Source organism: Elephas maximus, chromosome 16 (assembly GCF_024166365.1).
Source record: "Elephas maximus indicus isolate mEleMax1 chromosome 16, mEleMax1 primary haplotype, whole genome shotgun sequence".
Lineage (NCBI taxonomy): Eukaryota > Metazoa > Chordata > Mammalia > Proboscidea > Elephantidae > Elephas > Elephas maximus.
The window spans coordinates 12,962,374-12,981,616 of NC_064834.1; the positions used below are offsets into that span (position 1 = coordinate 12,962,374).

The following is a 19,243-nucleotide window of genomic DNA, read 5'->3' on the forward strand; positions in this document are numbered from 1 at the left end:
CTCTACTTTGGGGAGGCAGCTCTTCCCTAGTCATCTTTTGAGTGCGTTCCAACCTGAGGGGCTCATCTTCTAGAACTATATCAATGTTCTGCTGCTATTCATAAGGTTTTCACTGGCTAATACTTTTCAGAAGTAGACCATCAGGTCTTTCTTCCTAGTCTGTCTTAGTCTGGAGACTCAGCTGAAACCTGTCCTCCACGGGTGACCCTCATAGCAACGCATAAGCCACCACAGTACGACAAACTGACAGATGCAGGGGGGATACCATAGTAGACAGCACAATTGTATACTTTCCTCTGTCAGTGGTGTAAGATGATAGAATCACTGGGTAGAGAAAGGCTACAAATCTGGGATCCTCTGGGTAGAGTCAGGGCTTGTGGGAGAAGCAGGAAAAGGGAGAAGGACTGCTTTGATTCTTCTGTGGGCAAAAGTATTATATCCTAGAGATCTAAAATAAGAAAATTAAAATGTGTTGCTTACAGCAAAAGTGAATAAATGACCCAAAAGTAGGTATGAATTCTCTTAATCATTTGGCACATACTCTGTTGCACAGACAATGAAAATACAGAGAATACTTCTAAGTTCTATAGGTATTTTCTTTACTTTATTTAATTTAAATCAATTTTCAATACAGCTTTTAGAGGCTTTCATAATGAAACATGCTTTTAAGCACCTTATTTTTATTTAGGTCCTAAAAATACAAACCTTTAATCGGTTCAGCTCAAGGTAAGGTAGATTTAAGAAAAGGTAGATCTCCCAGAATAATAAAATGCCTTATGAAACTTTTTACCGCAAGAATTGTCATTTTAAATTCTTAGCAGGTCTGTCATTTAAATCAGGCACTATGCAATTTTCCATCACCTATATAAAAAAATCGTCTCTTCTGCTTTGTGCTCTGCCCAGCTCCAGTTTTTATCTCATTCTCCAGTGCCCTAAGCTGCCTCTTCTTACTGAAAATTGCCCAATTCATTTTAAAGATTAAAGATTTTTTGAAAGAAAGATTATCTAAAATTTGTAGAGAAGCTAACCAGAATATCATAAACAATGCTGATGAGGATATTTCCTTTTGAATAAACACTGGTTATTTTTAGAGGCATTTGGATTGGTCTGTCAGCAGACAGATCACTAGTGGCAGTGCTCAGTGGCTTTGGGCACTGATTGGGATTTATAATAGAAAATGATGGTAGGACAGAAGAGCTGATGGGAAGAAAAAATGCTCACCTTTCCTTTCTTTTTAATCTTTTCATTTCTCTCCTCGCCTTCATGCCCCAAATTTAAAGGCAAAATTAAAATTTAGAAGGATAAAATGTAGATTTTTTTCCTATTTGTCACACTAGACTTAAGAGCACTAACACATTTCCATAGACAGAAAACTGCTAAGATAATGTGATACATTCTTGTTTGAATCTTTAAGAATACCAAGTTCCAAACCTATGCTTTCATATTACTGCCTAGTGGACTAAGGAAACTTTAATGACATTTTGAAATCACTGAATTTGTCCAAATAGCGATCCACGCATGGATTATATTTCAGTAATAATAACACTACTCATGATTCATATATATTCTGTAATGACTGTAATATTTTAGGGAACCCATGAAGGGACACATCAAGATAATATGTGCTTAACCAATCCAACGCGTCACTGTCAATATAAGTGACAGAGCAGTTTTGCTATGTCAGGAGATAATAAGGTATGCGATTAGAATTATCATCACTTGACTTATATGCTATAATCAATTATGGCAGATTTACGGTAAAAAGAAACAATTTGGAATCAGTAAGTAAGAACTAATGGAAAAGCTAATGTTGGTTGGTAGAAAATAGCAAAAGTAGCTTATTTCTAAGACTGAATTTAAACTAGATATACTCAAAGAATGTATCAAGGGTACAATAAAATATGAATTAATAAGCCATTTAAAAAATAAATGTTATTTTTAACAAACTATTTAAAAATTATTATCTAGATACTAGTGGATCATGATCATTTATGGTAAAATTGGTTATTTTATAGAGCCACATACATTTTTTTATGCTAACAGAGAAAACTCACAGGACATGAATTTTATATTCTACAGGCTTTTATCTGTTGAGAATTTTGATTTGATTATGAAATTAAATATTCCCCTGATTACACTTAGCCCTATACATCAACTTCCATTTTGGGAAATTACCAAGTGAAACAACTGGAAAAACAAAAACCTGGAAATCTTCATTCCTTTTACACATTACTCAACCTTATATTCGCTGGAATAAGGTAAAGCAAATCAACTCCCAAGAAGCTATCACAGTTGCCAAGAGTTGAGTATAATGAGGCAGGGTTTCCTATCCTGAAATAGTTGTTTCATAGGACCTTGAGCATAGAATACTTAGACCACATGCTCATCATCTTTCCCTATGAAGAGGAAGCTCTATTTCTGGTTATCAAGTTCTATGACGTGGGTAACATGCACATGTATTATTTTGTTGCTTGATAATGAGTCACCTTTAGTACATTTAAATAACAGTTCTATCACAAATTCTGACACCTTTATCTAAGGAGTTCAAAGTGAGCTTATTAATACTATCCAATCAATCCTCAAAGATTCTAGATAGTAGGCAATACTGAGTATCTAAGTAAGGAAAGAGCTTCTATATACCACCTCTATGCAGATTAAAAAAAAATTTTTTTTTTTATTATTGCCTACCAATATACCAAATTGATGTACAGAATAAAGCATTCTCCATAGTTCTGGCTCAATAAATCTGATAGTCACAGAAGACTCATAAACTCAGCTCATTCTCTGTCAGTTAATCTGGGTTTAGATTAAACTCAGTGTTTTGTAATAATCCATTAGAAGACAGATATTATATGGGTGGAATTATGGTCTTAACTGGTATCTTAATTTACCAAGAACAACCACATGGAGTTTTTGAATCTTGAAAGAATAATGATTCTACCAGGAAAATAGAATCAGGACCTGGAAATTAAAACCAATCATCAATATTTAGTTTCAGAAAATTTATGTATATTTTATGCTGCCCCTCCCCCCACAAATAAAATAAAAAGGGAAAGATTCAAACAGGAAGTTTATATGAACAGGATTTAAATTAATCAGTTCCTAACAACTGTTACATACAACCTTTTGGAAATTAATTTGCATAATGACAATCTACATGTGGTAGGGTTGAAATTATGTAAACAGCATTATATTTCACTACTGAGTCTTGCCCCACTGCCGCTTTAGCGGTGAAGCCTTATGAAATGTAATGCAGCTAATGAGGTAGCTTTTTAACTGAACAAACTGACAGGCCCCATATCTGCAGAGGCAGCTTGAAACCGTGCCCAACCTCTTGGCTTCCCAAGAGGCTTTTCAAAATTCAATAAATAACATCTGTAGGCGATGTTGGGTGCAGACCTAGCAGAGTGCGTCATAACACTGTGCTGGCAGAACAAAGAAACCATGACGACTGCCAAGTTTCCATGGCAACTGCTGCGAGGCTCTGAGAGTATAATAGCACATCAATCACTGTCCAAAAGAACTTCATTATCAGCTAGAAAAAACCTTCAGGATCTGTTTAGTGTGCAATTGTGGGTTAACTCACCTCAAAGCCTTGCTCTCTAGCAAAAGTGGCAGCCTCCTGAAACAAAAAAAAAAGAACAGTTAATTATAAAGTACTAGGTAATGAAGAAATAATCCATTTTGAAACTCATTCAAATAGTCTTCTTTTTACACAATTATCTCACTATATCCACATAGTTCAATTTTCATTCTTACACCAAAAAAGCTTTCTTTTTTCCCTTGGCATTAAAAAAAAAAGGCAGCATAATGTCAGCACACTTCACAACGTGAGTAAAGAAGACGTAGTGCGTGTTTGCACTGTAGCTGCCACAGGGAGCTCAGGTGTGCTGACCCCAGCAAAGAAAGACGATTATCTGAAACCTCAGAATACACTGATTAAAATGTATAGATTCAGAAAAATCACCATTTTGTGACCCATAATGAAATTTATTCAGGCAAGGATCATCAATGGATACGAAATTCATTAGGTGAAAAGATGATGGGGAACCGGGTATTTCCACGAAATCACAGTATCACAGATTATAAGCTGGTCATGGGATCAAAGCATAACTTTATAATGGAAGGATCAAGCTGTGACAACCTTAACCCAGAGATGGATCTCACCACATAGCATCACTAATTGTAGGACCCCCAAATATTACGTGCCTTCTGTCATGATGCAATATGAAGTACAAACCATCAACCATAAAGTGCTCTCGTCGAAAAATCTGAACACAATTAATCAAACCTTCAGTTCAATAATATGTACTCTACAGAAGATATAGGGGAAAGCAGAACAAGTTAAATGATACATTGCAGAAGCAACTGGACAAATCGTAAAGTAAGGCATTCTACAGGACAGCTAGTTTGGTCTCTTCAACAAATCAAAGTCATGATAAAGTAGGGGAGGGGAATGACCAGAAGTAATGCATGGACCTTAACCGAATCCTGTCTTGAACAAACCACTTATAAAAGATCCTTTCAGGGACAATTGGAGAAATTTCAATATGAAATGGGAATTACATAATATTAAGGAATTGCCAATTTTTTAGGTATGGTAAGGAAAATGTCCTTAATTTTTTAGAGATGTATTTTGGGATGAAAAGTCATGATATGTGTAATCTACTTCAAAATAATTGAGGAGATTAATCAATCATCAATCAACCGAAGCAAAAATGACAAAATGTTAACAATTCTTAAATATGGATTATGTGGTGTATTGAGTGTTCAGTATCTCAACTTTTCTGTATGTTTCAAAATTTTCGTAATAAACACTACCAAACCCCACCCCCCAAAAACAAAAATCATCTCCCTTCAATATAAGAGGAGAGACTAGCAAAAGTTGAACATTAAAACAAATACATTGTTTTCATACACTAAGTTCTCTTAGATATTAAAAATCTTAAGGGCAAAACCTGATAAATATTATTACATACTTGAATGTCCTTACACCAACGGGCTATTAAAGACAAAAAGGCATCTGTGGAACCAAATCCTTTTATTTTTTATTCTTCCTGTGTATGTTTCAATTTTAGGACCTGTAGAAAATGGAGGCAATATTACTTTCAACTCTACTTCCTTCTTAAAAATGAAAAAAATTGCAGGCAACTGTCAAGAGCCTCTACATCTTAACTTACATTCCTCCCAAATTATCTTTGCCAAGAGATATTAATAGAAAGATGGGATTTGAGCCTGAGTAGTGAGCAGATCCAACTCAACTAAATCGACTGATGTACAAAACCATGTAAGGCAGAAAGTTCAGTGTTTCCAGCACAAATTTGGGTACAAAATGTATGTTAGGGTAAACACTGGGGAAAAATGTACCTGTGCAGTTATGGTCCAATATATTAATAACTTACAGATTCAGAGAAGCATTTTGAGAATTTTGGAAAGGTCACAATGCATGATTACAGCTAAACACTGAAGTTAACAGAAAATGATAAGCTGAAAGTACAACTCCTTGGGCTGTTCACTAGAGAAACCGAAGGCCGGTCCGGCTAGCCTCAGTTGATGTAGACCCCCCCACCCCCACATACACAAATTGAATTATGATCTTGACAACTGGCACAAGCAAGTTTAACCTCTCACAATTTACTTACAAATATTACAATGGAATTCTGTACATCACATAGTCAATAATATTTTTTGGCCTGAATGCCAAGGAAAAGAAGAAGTTTAAAAAGATATCAATGTACTGTTTTTCAAAGCTGTCATAGAATTAATAAAAGCTAATTCTTACATGAAAAGACAACTGAAAAGCTAAGTATTTGTAAGGAACTTTATCTGAGGCGTGACAGAGCCCTAGAGGACTGTAAGACAGTTTAAAACGAAGACTCTGTAGGACTAAAGTATAAAGACCCAAAATTCACATATGGTACTCGGATTACTTTTTAGTGTCCACTTTTGCTCATGCAAATGTACTGAGAAGACAACTGTGATCTGTTGTGGTGAAGCAAAACTGACTAATTTCAAGAAGACACATGCATATGTCAAACCACTGTTTCTTAAGGAAACTGGGTCCTAGGATACTTCCACACTGGTAAACTATCCCAAATACCAACATATTTCTGACTGAGGAAGGACATGCTTAAGGGAAGTCAACTCCATCTTCTATCTCGGCACCCCTCACACAGGTTTGCAGAGCTGTGCCCCATCACTAGGAAAGTTAAGCACTTGTTCTGTGGCTTAAAAAGATCTTATCTCCTGACTTCCTCCTACCTTCCTTTGATCTTGGGCTGGTGCCCCCAGTCACTCAATTAAGAAGGCAGCTGGCTCACATCACTGCAGACTTTCGCACAGCTAACCTCTGATCTGAAGGCGTTTGTGGATACAATGATGGAACAACATTTATTTTTGCCTCTCAGCAAAACAAACAAAACAACATAGGAGAACAGTTTGACCCAGTAAAAATTTTAAGCAGAATTTGAGCCCTCAGATTCACAGCATGGAGGAACAGAAAGGAAGGGCATTAGGTCAGAAAGCAGGGAAGAAAACATGGGCAGAGAGGGTGGGCACCAGAGCAAGGCAGGTTCCAAGTATCAGGGGTAATTCCAAGTGAACTGATCACACTAAATTGAAAAGGACTTTTTAGTGTGCCTTCGCAGTAGAAGTGAGGAAAGAAAACAAGCAAGTCTCCATCTGTGCTGCCCCAGGGCGCCTTGTACTGAGTTTCACAAATCTAATGAAGCAGTCAGGTTAAAATCCAACCTCAGAGTGGATGTGACATGTGGAGAACAGCTAGGGTTCGACTAGAGAAGCAGGGCGGTTCTTAATGCAGGTGATTATCCATGTGATAATCATTATATTTACAGGCTTTCCATTTTAGATCTGACATCAAAAATCACAAAGGAGGAGGGATTAAGGAAATAAACAACCGACACAGAGGCTTTACGGCTCCCCTGAGAGTATAGCACGTTCATCCATGCATGACAAGCAACAGAAGCAAAACCAAACAGGCCAGGAAAGAGTATTTCTGAGAAAGCTGGATTTCACATTAACACTTCTTTCCATTTTGATAACTTCCACTATTATTCAGCTTCTCAGGCAGGTCACATTTTCAGATTCAGTTCCCATTGTTGCTTTGGCCATAATATGGTATCATTTTTGGTTTACAGTGAATGATACTCACATAATATATCTTTTACAACCACAGAGTCATTTTTTCCTTCCTGGAATTGAGTGTTGTGAATAAAATGACACACAATTAAAGTCTCAGACTCTCATCTATACCGTGCGATTTAAGACTTAAAGTAGGCTTGCTGCTTCACCGGCCAGGCTAAAAGGGTGCTGGCTGGCGAAACAAGGACCATGCATGGTTTTTGAATAAAAAAGAGGTTGGAAAAAAAAAAAAAAGGCTGAAAATTCATGGTTAATGAAAACTATGGAATACTTACATTAAGAGCTATTTAAAGGGATTAGCAAGCCGCTATTAAAAAGCACAATCCTCAGATTATACAGGAAAGGGAAGGGAAACTCCAGTCATGTTTGTGTGTAGAAAAGACAACTATTTTCTTTATAGCCAATTGAGAAGAAAATTACTTCTTCTGCATTTTATCTGATAACACCCCAGTTCTTATTCATAAAGAAGAATTATCTATAATCAAGATTAAACTAAAACTACAACTTATCCATATTCTTATTTTAGTTCTAATTATTCATAACGTGTAATACAGAAACACAGTTGATTTTTGTATCTCGGCCTTGTATCCTGAGACTTTGCCAAATTCACTTATTAGTTGTAGGAGCTTTTCTGGATATTCCTTATGATTTTCTACGTAGACGATTGTTTTCCATGAATAAGGATAGCTTTCTATATTCTTATTAGCCATACCACAAAGTTATTTTGAGAAGTTAAACACAAAAGTACACCTTTCTTTCCCTCTAGGGTGATCTGAAGGGTATAACTGCTACCACTGCTATCACAGCACCCTTGCCTCTGATTCCTGCTCTGCACTTCAAGGGGTCCTGTGTGTAGACTGAAACTTCATGGACTGAAACAAAAAGGGAGAAGGTCCAACACGGGACTAAAGAAAGGTAATGCCTGACTGTTGACAGGGAGCTTGCCATCTACCCAATGGAAGGAAGAAGCACAAGATTCTACGTAGTATGGTAGTCTGCCACCATTCATCTGTCAGTTTGTCGTACTATGGCGGCTTGTGTGTTGCTGGGACCTATGCGACTCTTCTTTCAAATACTAGCAGGGTCACTCGTGATGGAGAGAGTTCAGCAGAGCTTCCAGACTAAGACAAACTATGAAGAAGGACCTGGCAGTCTACTTCTGAAAAAATTGGCTAGCGAAACCCTTATAAAAAGCAGAACATTGATATAGTGTGAGCAGATGAGCACCTCAGGTTGGAAGGCACTCAAAATATGACTGGGGAAGAGATGACTCCACAAAGTAGAGTCGACCTTAATGATATGGATGGAGTCAAGCTTTTGGGACCTTCATTTGGTGATGTGGCTTGACTCAAAATGAGAATAAACACCTGTAAACATCCATTAATAATAGGAATGTGGAATTGAAGAGGAATGGCTTCACATTCATTGTCAAAAAACAAAAACATTTCAAGATCTTCCTAAAGTACAACGCTGTCAGGATTGGTAGTTGGAAAATATGGCCTTGCCAATAGAAACGATGCTGGAGATTCCATGAAAGAATTTTGAAGGACTGATGACTTAGTGGAAATATCTTTTTTCAATACACATGGACCTCACCAGGTGGAAAACACGGGAATCAAATCGACTTCATCTATGGAAAGAGACGATGGAAAAGCTCAATATTATCAGTCAGAAAAAGACCAGGGGCTGACCAGAACAGATCATCAGCTGCTCAAGTTGAAGCTGAAGAAAACTAAGACAAGTCCAAGAGAGCCAAAATATGACTTAAGTATATTCCACCTAAATTTGTAGACAATCTCATGAATAGATTAGAAGCATTGCACACTAATGACCGAAGACCAGATGAGTTTTGAGATGACATACATTGAAGAAAGCAAAAGGGCATTAAGAAGACAAGAAAGAAAAGACCAAAAGGGATGTCAGACGAAACTCTGAAACTTGCTCTTGAACAAAGAGTAGCTAAAGCAAATGGAAGAAATGATGCAGTAAGGACTAATAGACCACAACTACCATGACCTCCACCAGACTGAGTCCAGGACAACTAGATGGTACCCGGCTAACACCACTGACTGCTCTGACAGGGATCACAATAAAGGGTCTCAGACAGTTGTTGTTGTTGTTGTTAGGTGCTGTCAAGTCAGATCCAACTCATAGTGGCCCTGTATACTACAGAACGAAACACTGCCTGGTCCTGCGCCACGCTCACAATCATTCTTATGCTTGAGCCCATTGTTGCAGCCACTGTGTCAATCCATCTCGTTGAGGGTCTTTCTTTTTTCTGCTGACCCTGTATTTTACCAAGCATGATGTCCTTCTCCAAGGACTGATCACTCCTGACAACATGTCCAAAGTATGTAGGATGCAGTCTCGCCATCCTTGCTCTAAGGAGCATTCTGGTTGTACTTGTTCCACAACAGATTTGTTTATTCTTTTGGCAGTCTATGTTATACTCAATATTTTTCTCCAACACCACATTTCAAAGGTGTTAATTCTTCTTCGGTCTTCCATATTCATTGTCCAGCCTTCACATGCATATGATGCGATTGAAAATACCATGGGTTGGGTCAGGCACACCTTAGTCTTCAAGGTGACATCTTTGCTTTTCAACACTTTAAAGAGCTAGAGAAAATGCAGAACAAATTTCTAACTCACAAAAAAAGACCAGTCTTACTGACAGAGACTGGAGAAACCCTGAGAGTATTGTCCCCCAGACAATCTTTTAGCTCAGTAATGAAGTCACTCCTGAGATTCACCCTTCAACCAAAGACTAGACAGGCCTATAAAACAAAATGAGACTAAAGGGGGACACCAGCCCAGTGACAAGGACAAGAAAGCAGGAGGTCACAGGAAAGTCAGTAATAGGGAACTCCAGGTCAAGAAGGGAAAATGTTGACACATAATGGGGTTGTTAACCAATGTCATCAAACAATATGTGTACTAACTACTTAATGAGAAGCTAGTTTGTTCCGTAAAACTTCATCTAAAGTACTATTAAAAAAAAAAAAGATTTAAAGAAAGATTATCCAATCAAATTAAAAAAAAAATTATGTAGTAAAAGAGCTGGACAGAAGATTTCAAAGGGTGGCTCAAGAAGACAAAGTAAAGAATTACAATGGAAAGTGCAAAGACCTGGAGTTAGAAGACCAAAAGGGAAGAACATGCTCAGCATTTCTCAAGCTAAAAGAACTGAAGAAAAAATTCAACTCAAGTTGCAAAATTGAATTTTTTTTTTTTTATGGGAAAAATATTGAATGAGGCAGGAAGCATCAAAAGAAGATGGAAGGAATACACAGAGTCACTGTACCAAAAAGAACTCATTGACATTCAGCCATTTCAGGAGGTAGAATACCATCAAGAACTGATGGTACTGATGGTGCAGGCATTGGTTTAAAAAAAAAAAAAAAAAAGGGATCCAGGAATTGAGGGAATACCAATTGAGATGTTGCAACAATCGGATGCAGTGCTGGAGGTGCTCACTTGTCTATGCCGAGAAATTTGGAAGACAGCTATCTGGACTGGAAGAGATCCATATTTATGCCCATTCCAAAGAAAGGTGATCCAACAGAATGCAGAAATTATCGAAAATTATGAATACCACACGCAAGTAAAATTTTGCTGAAGAATAATTTAAAAACGGTTGCAGCATTACATCAATAGGAAACCGCCAGAAATTTAAGCCAGATTCAGAAGAAGATGGGGAATGAAGGCTATCCTTGCTGATGTCAGATGGATCTTAGCTGAAAGCAGAAAATACCAGGAAGATGTTTATCTGTGTTTTATTGACTATGCAAAGGTATTCGACTCTGTGGATCGTAACAAATTATGGACAACATTGTGAAGAATGGGAATTCCAGAACACTTAATTTCGCTCATGCGGAATCAGCCTTCCTTGAAGAGGCAGTCGTTCAAACAGAACGAAGGACTGTTTAAAATCAGGAATGGTGTGTGTCAAGGTTGTTTTCTTTCACCATACTTATTCAGTTTTTATGTTGAACAAATAATCTGAGAAGCTGTACTATATGATGAATACGGCCTCAGAATTGGAGGAAGACTCACTGGCAACCTGAGAAAGGCAGATGACACAACCCTGCTTTCTGGAAGTGAAGAACACTTGAAGCACTTACTGATGAAGATCAAAGACTATAGCCTTCAGTATGTATTACACTTCAGTGTAAAGAAAACAAAAATCCTCACAACTGGACCAATTAGCAACATCATGATAAATGGAGAAAATATTGAAGTTGTCAAGGATTTCATTTTACTTGGATACACAATCAACGCCCATGGAAGCAGCAGTCAAGAAATCAAACGATACATTGCACTGGGCAAATCTGCTGCAAAAGACTTCTTTAAAGAGCTGGAAAGCAAAGATGTCACTTTGAGGACTAAGGTGTTCCTGACCCAAGCTGCAGTATTTCCAACCACCTCATATACACGTAAAAGCAGGACAATGAGTAAGGAAGACCGAAGAATTGATGCCTTTGAATTATGGTGTTAGTGAAGAATATACCATGGACTGACAAGAATGAACAAATCTGTCTTGGAAGAAGTACAGCCAGAGAGCTCCTTGGACACAAGACTTCGTCTCATACTTTAGACATGTTATCAGGATGGACCCTGGAGAAGGACATCTTGCGTGGTCAGCAAAAAAGAGGAAGACACTCGATGAGATGGACTGACGCAGCAGCTGCATCAATGGACTCAAACATAGCAATGATTGTGAGGATGGTGCAGGACTGGGCAGTGTTTCATTCTGTTGTACATAGGGTCACTGTGAGTCAGAACTGACTCGACGATACTTAACAGTATTTCCATTTTATGTCGAGGAACTTAAACCTTAGAGAGGCTAAGTAACACGGTCAAACTAAGAAAATTTATCATTTAGATTATGCTAATAAAAACTTCAAGGCAAGTGCTACCAACAGATCAATCACAGGGTTAGCACATTCTGGAAGAATAATTTAGATATATGTGATCTAAATGGTTTTGTACAGCTGATTATGGTTAGCCATTTCTTCAACACAGATTAATTAACTTGGAGATACTATCCTTCGCCCAGAATTTATTTATTTATTTAGTTTTGCATTGTTTACTTTCAATTTACAACGTCTTTCTTTATTGTGAAGCAATGGTTAACTTACTGAGACTGTAGTAAGATTTTTAAATAGTGCTAGAATCCTTTGGTGAGAAAAATATTGAGTCAAAGTCTAACACCATTATAAGGTCTGCAACAGCTGTAGCAATGCTATACCTCTAAGTCATACTGAAATTTAGTGACAAAGACCTTACTGTTGTCTCTTTCTTTTCATAGCATACATTATAACACAGACTTGTTTAAGCCCCTAAGATTTCTTCATGTTGTCCTTCAGACTATACCTTTTCTTTATGATATCTACAAAATCATTTATATACTTACTTATGAGACTGCATTGATGTTAAACTCTCTTTAATTTTATATTATTTCTGATGAGGAACAGTTTTAATTTGTAAATAAAGTAAGTGAAGACTGGAGAAAATCTGTAAATAAAATATGAGCCTGGGAATCACTTCTTAAAATAAATTTCATTCACAAAAATATCTGTAGTTCCTTTTTGGAGATTTTCAACCTGTGCTCTGACATTTATTACCATATGCTTCCTGTCTAAGGAATGCTGAATAGAAATACTATTTAACATTTATTGAGTGCCAAAAACTATGTGGGGCAATGTATAGTTGTAAAGACAGTCATGACTTCTATCCAATAGGTTTATAATAAAAATTAGATAGTATATAAATTATTCCTCAATAAATGTGTGACTAAACATTAGGTAGTCAAAACACAGGACAAAAGAAAAAAAAAAAGGTTAGCTTACAACAGATTTAACCCGTTACCAAAGTGATTTATTAGCCGACCTGTCTATTCTAGGAAGGACAGTTGTTCATTTACACCTTTAAACATATTTAATGGTGCTGATTAAAGGAAAAGTGCTTCATTAAAATTTAAAATTGATTAGCTACATAGGTTAACTTCTTCTAGAACAATCCAAGCTTTTGGGGTATTACAAAAAGAGAAAAATGAAGAGCAATGATAGCGTAATAAAATTCTCAGGGTTACCAGTCCCTTTACTGATAATCTTATTTCCATTTTTAATAAGGTAATGTGTTTGGCATAAAGGAGGTGCTCAATAAATGTCAATGCTTTTCCTTTATCTCACTTAACCCTCATTTTACAAAAATCCTATAAAATAGGTATCATTATTATTCCTATTTCTCAGATGAAGAGAGATTAAAGTATACCCAAGACCATACAGCAAGTAATCAGTACAGCTGACATTTGGATACATGGCCTTCTGAGTGATTTGTGGTGATTTGCTGCTGCTGAATTCTTTCAGCACTTACATGTCCGGAAAAAGTCTTTATTTTGCTTTTGGTTTTAAAAGATATTTCACTAGGTACAGAATTATAGGTTGACAAAAAAAATTTTTTTTTTCTTTCAGTACTTGAAAGATGCTGCTCCAAGATCTAATTTGCATGTTTCCAGTGAGAAGATTGCTGTCATTCTTATCTTTGTTCTTTGGTATATAATGTGTCTTTTTGCTTTCTTTAAAAAACAGCCTGGCTGCATTTAAAAATATTTTTTTCTTTATCACTGATTTTAAGCAATTTCATTATGATGTGTCTCAGTGTTATGGACTGAATTGTGTCCTCCAAAAATATGTGTTGCAAATCCTAACCTCTACACCTGTGGTTATAATCCCATTTTGGAATAGGTTGTCTTTGTTATGTTAATGTGGCAGGATCAGTTTAGGGTGTGTCTTAAACCAATCTCTTTTGAGACATAAAAAAGATTAAACAAGCTAGCAGAGAAGAGGCAAGAGAGATGCCAAGCCACATGAAGACTGCCCAGGAGTAATAGCTCAAAAGAGACAAGGACCTTCCTCCAGAGCAGAGAGAGAAGCCTTTCCCTAGAGCCAGAACCCTGAATTCAAATTTCTAGCCTCTGGAACTGTGAGAAGGGGTTTGGGAAACTGTGAGAAGATAAATTCTGTTTGTTAAAACCATCTGCTTGTGGTATCTCTGTTATAACAGCACTAGATAACTAAGATAGTTGGTGTAGTTTTTTTTTTTTTCTGCTTGTGGTTTGTTGAAATTCTTGGATTTATATTTTTCATCAAATTTGGAAAAATTTTGGCCAGAATTTCTTCATAATACTTTCTCTGTCCTTCCTTTCTTCTAAGACTCCAAATATGTATATTAGGTCCCTTGAAATTATCCCACAGCTCACTGATGTGCTATGTACTGTTTTTCCAGTCTTTTTTTTCCTCTCAGTGCTTCGTTTCGTATAGCTTCTACTGCTATATCTTAAAGATCATTAATTTTTTCTTTTACAGTGTCTAATCTCATCCTACGTATTTTCCATCTCAGACATGATATTTTTCATCTCTAGAAGTTGGATCTTGTTTATATCTTCCATGCTTTCCTTAACATGCTTATGCCTTCCCTTATCTTCTTGAAATAATCAAGTGTATTTAGACAGCTGCTTTAATGTCCTTGTCTACTAGCATCTACTAACACCTGTATCATTTCTGAATCCATTTCTATTAAATAATGTTTCTCCTCACTATGGATTGTATTTTCCTCCTTCTTTGCTTGCCTGGTAATTGTTGATTGGATGCCATACCTTATGAATTTTACATTGTTGGGTGCTAGATTTCTGCATTTCTTTATATATTTTTAAGGCTTGTTTTGAAATTCAGTTAAGGTGCTTGGAAACAGTTTGATCCTTTCCAGGTTTATTTTTAAGCTTTGTTAGGTAGAATGGGAGCAGCCTTTAATCTAAGACTAATTTGGCCCCACTACTGATGTAATACCCTTTTTGAGTACTCAACCAGATACTTCATTTATTAGAGGTTTCTCCATTCTAGCTGTTGGAGACATAAACTATTCTCAGTTTCATGTGAGTTTGGGGAACGTTTTTTCTGCTCCTTTCCAGTGGTCTTTTGCTGATCAGTACTCAGCTGAAGGCTCAAGGGGAACCCTCTGCAGATCTCCAGTGCATATTCTTTCTCGTATTCTGACCTAGTATAGATTCCAGCCACCTTGGCTTCCCTCAATTCTGACTCCTCAATTCATTTGGACCACTGGCTTGTGTTTGGGATCCCTCTTCCCATGCTGCAGCCTGAAGACTCTATCCAGAAGGTACACTATGGCAATTGTAGGGCCTTCCTCATTTGTTTCCCTTCTCTGAGCAATCACTGTCCTGTTCTGCCTGTTGTCCGATGTCTGAAAATTATTGTTTCATATATTTCGTCTGTTTTTTTAATTGCTTAAGGCGGGAAGATAAATCTGGTTTTGTTACTCTATTGCTTTAGGGATAGATTCTAAAGAATTCATAACCCTTCATATATTTGTTTAAAAAGCTTATCTACCAGATCAAAGACATACAGATTTACCAGGTATCTTACGCAGGTATAGTTCCTTCACTCATAGCTGCTGCACTAAACCATACGGGTTCTACTTTACTAGCTGTCCGCATTTGAAACACTCCAAAGAATAACTTTACTCAGTTCTGAGTCCTCCTTTACTCTACACGTGCCATACTATTTTGGTTTTCTTCCTTTTTGTCTTATAAACTAGAAAGCTCCAGATAGCGAATACCATCAGCCCCCTCCCCTCATATCTTTTCTTCCAACCAACAGAGGGCTCTACCACGATGGATGATCAATACATTACGCCATGGGTTGGCAACTGTAGCCTGCAGGCCAAATTCAGCCTGTTTCTTATTTTTATAAATGAAGTTTTATTAGAATGTAACAATGCCAATTCTTTTATATATTGTCCTATGGCTGCTTTCGTGCTACTTCAGTAGAGTTGAGTAGTTTCGGCAGATATTTTAAAGAACTGGAGTTTTACAGAAAAAGTTTGCCAACCCCTGCATTATGCTCTAACTAGGATATGTATGAGTTTCAAAGCAGGGTTTTTTTTTTTTTCTTATTCATTAAGTTACCAGGGAAGAACTAAAGGTTATGGAAATTAGGCTTCAGCTAGTTAACCATAAAATAAGTAAAATGTAATATATCTTTTTTAATATAATTTCTTTAATTTCTATTGTTGTTGTTAAGAATATACACAGCAAAAACATACGCCAAATCAGTAATTTTTACATGTACAATTCAGTGACATTGATTACATTCTTTGAGTTGTGCAAGCATTCTCACCCTCCTCTTCCGAGTTGTTCCTCTTCTAATAAAAGCAACTCATTGCCCTCTAAGGTTCCTATCTAATCTTTCGAGTCGCTGTTGTCAATTTGACCCCATATAGACAGCACAATGCTCAAAGCAGACATTCTTTACTAGTTAAGCTAAACTATTATTTGGTTTTAAGAAGACTTCAGAGGATATTTTTTGTTTAAGGTTTAAAGACTATCTCAGGGCAATAGTTTCGGGGGTTCATGGAGCCTCCATGGCTGCAGAAAGTCTGGAGTTTACGAGAATTTGAAATTCTCTTCTGCATTTTCCTGCTTCTGATCAGGATTCTTCTACAGAGTATTTGATCAAAATGTTCAGTAACGGTAGCTGGGCACCATGCAGTTCTTCTGGTCTCATGGCAAAGGAGGCAGTTGTTCATGGAGGCAATTAGCCACACATTCCATTTTCTCCTCCTATTCCTGACTCTTCTGCCTCTCTTGCTTCGGGCAAACAGAGACCAATTGTCATGCTCTGGATGGCCACTTGCAAGCTTTTAAGACCACAGGCACTATGCAACACACTAAGGGGGAGGGCAGAAGCACTAAATATGCTATTAGGCCCTGAAACTATGACCCGAAACCTTCAAAGAGCCAAATCCCATGAGGTGTTTGGTTGTACATAAGCAACCTCTGCAGCTACTTTTTTGGGTCATTGTTGTCAATATATTTATCACATAACTTTTGCCAATTCAACTCTTCACAGGTGTACAACTTACTGACAGCGATTACATTAATCTGCTGTGCAACCCAACCCTCCATCAATGTGATTTTTCTATCATTGTAAACTGAAACTCAGTACTCCATAAACACTAACTTCTGCTTTTCCCCTCCCTCCTACCCCTGGTAACCACTCATAAACTTTGATCTCTATACACTTGCTTGTTCTTATCTTTTTCTGTAAGTTAGGTCATATAATATTTGTCCTTTTCTTACTGACTTATTTCACTCAGCATAATGTCTTCAAGCTCCATCATGATGTATCTTTGACAGGCCTTATTTCCTTCACTCACTGGCAAGAAATCTAAATACCAGATTACTTATATTAATAGAAACATAGTAGAAAACGAGATAGATAATCTATTTTAAGAAATTTAGATACAGTGAAACCTGTAAGAGCTGGAACTCAAAGGAACTGCCTTTTTTCCAGGTCTTGCAAATTTTTCTGCCTTTGACAGGGTGCCGTCTTATCACTTCCTTATCCTTCTCTATTAGTGGAAACTATTTGAATTTTCCACCTCTGACAGGCTTCCACCTTACACAGGTTTCAGCTTTGCAGGTTTTACTGTACATGTTCATGAGGAAACAATGAGAAAGGCTCAACTGACCTGTGCTTATAATTAGATGAAAAGAGGTTCTGGGAAGGGAAAACCTCAGATGGGGAAGGATCGGCATCTTGCTAAATGTCTTTTCAGTTACTGTTTTTCTCTCAGTCCAAATGTACACTGGTATCCTTTATACTTTCCACATTCTAGGAGCCTTCCTAAGATGTTGAGGTATGATAATCACTGCCACCATAAATCCTACCCTTAGGACCACTCTAATATCCCAAACGTATTCTATTCTGATACTTTTGCAAAGTTAAGTTTCTCAGAAAATAAGATAAAAACAAAATAAAAACAAGCAATATATAAAGCACAGAAATATACAAGTACACAGGGTTTCATTTTGTCTTGTAATCTTCTGTGAGTAAAGCGGGGAGGGTAAGGCACAAGGTGCAGTAGAGTGATCCAGGTTTGGAAGAGAGAGCATTAGTTTTTAAGCTGTTTTGATTCTAGAGCCCATCCCAAAAGCTGCCGTGTTCTTTTAGTCTCTCTGTCTTTTGAGGGAAAAGAGTTGAAAGTTCCAGTAACATTCACAGTCCAAAACATTAGTGGATTAAATAAAGGAACTTATAGGGCTACCTTGTGACTTATTAATGTAACACAACAATAAAGGTAACTTCCTCCCAGGTCAGAATTTTTACATAGAGGTAAATATATAACAAATCCCATCCAAATATCACCAATAACGAGTATTAGTTCCTTCCTTCTGGCTAGTTGACTAGCAGTAGTTATGTACAGAGTATGTTGTGTTTCTATCTTTGACACAATTCCGATGCGGATAAACAGATTTTTCAAATTTCAGTGGCAACTATTAAGGACAGCCACAGAAGTTACAATCGACACAAGTTTCTTAAGGAAAACAAAAAAAACTACACAGAAGTCAAAGAAAAAAACTCTAACGTGAGTGAAAAAGAAATCAGCCAAACATACACGTCAGGCTATTAAAAAAAAAGTCACAGAAAAATGAGAGAAAATACCCAAACAGAACATGTAGTAGGTGCTCAAGAAATGGTAACCAAAAGCATGATTCACCTACCCTTGCTGTATGAAAAAGAACTAGGTTTGAAGAGATACTGAACACTTCTGTAAAGCTCATCGCTTGATACTGAAATGGGAGCCAATCATTTTAGTCTACAAAATAGAAGAAAAAATATGTCTATCTTCCTATCTCACAGAACTCTTGTCATGATCTGAGGCAACACATTATCCAACTGTAGAGCTTGCTGGTGGTATTTGGTAGTCAAGACAAATGATGAGCTTTTCTGGGAACTGAAGATAATACAGCACAGAGGTAGTTACAAAATACTGGCACTTCTGTTGTATTGAACATTATAAAATAATTCAGCTGACAAATGGGATGCAGGGTTATTTTAGTTAAAAAAACAATTTTTATTTATTGTACATAGTATTAAAATCTGGCTTCCACCTGTACCCATACCAGAAACTCTCTTTTTACAGGTCACCAACCCTGGCCTTTCTTCTTGACCTTTGTGAATAGAATTTGATCTCTTTTCTCAAGGAAGTAAGGATTTCT

At 37.0% G+C, this 19,243-nt stretch overlaps 1 protein-coding gene across 3 annotated transcripts in view; it reads right to left on the reverse strand.

Annotated features, from left to right (window-relative positions):
• ADK (adenosine kinase) overlaps positions 1-19,243 on the reverse strand; it is a 567,694-nt gene that overhangs the window by 121,911 nt on the left and 426,540 nt on the right. For all 3 annotated transcript variants that reach the window (XM_049855646.1, XM_049855647.1, XM_049855648.1), the window contains one exon: positions 3,587-3,622. In XM_049855646.1, coding sequence (XP_049711603.1) covers positions 3,587-3,622 — 36 coding nt within the window. The remainder of the gene's footprint in view (positions 1-3,586; positions 3,623-19,243) is intronic.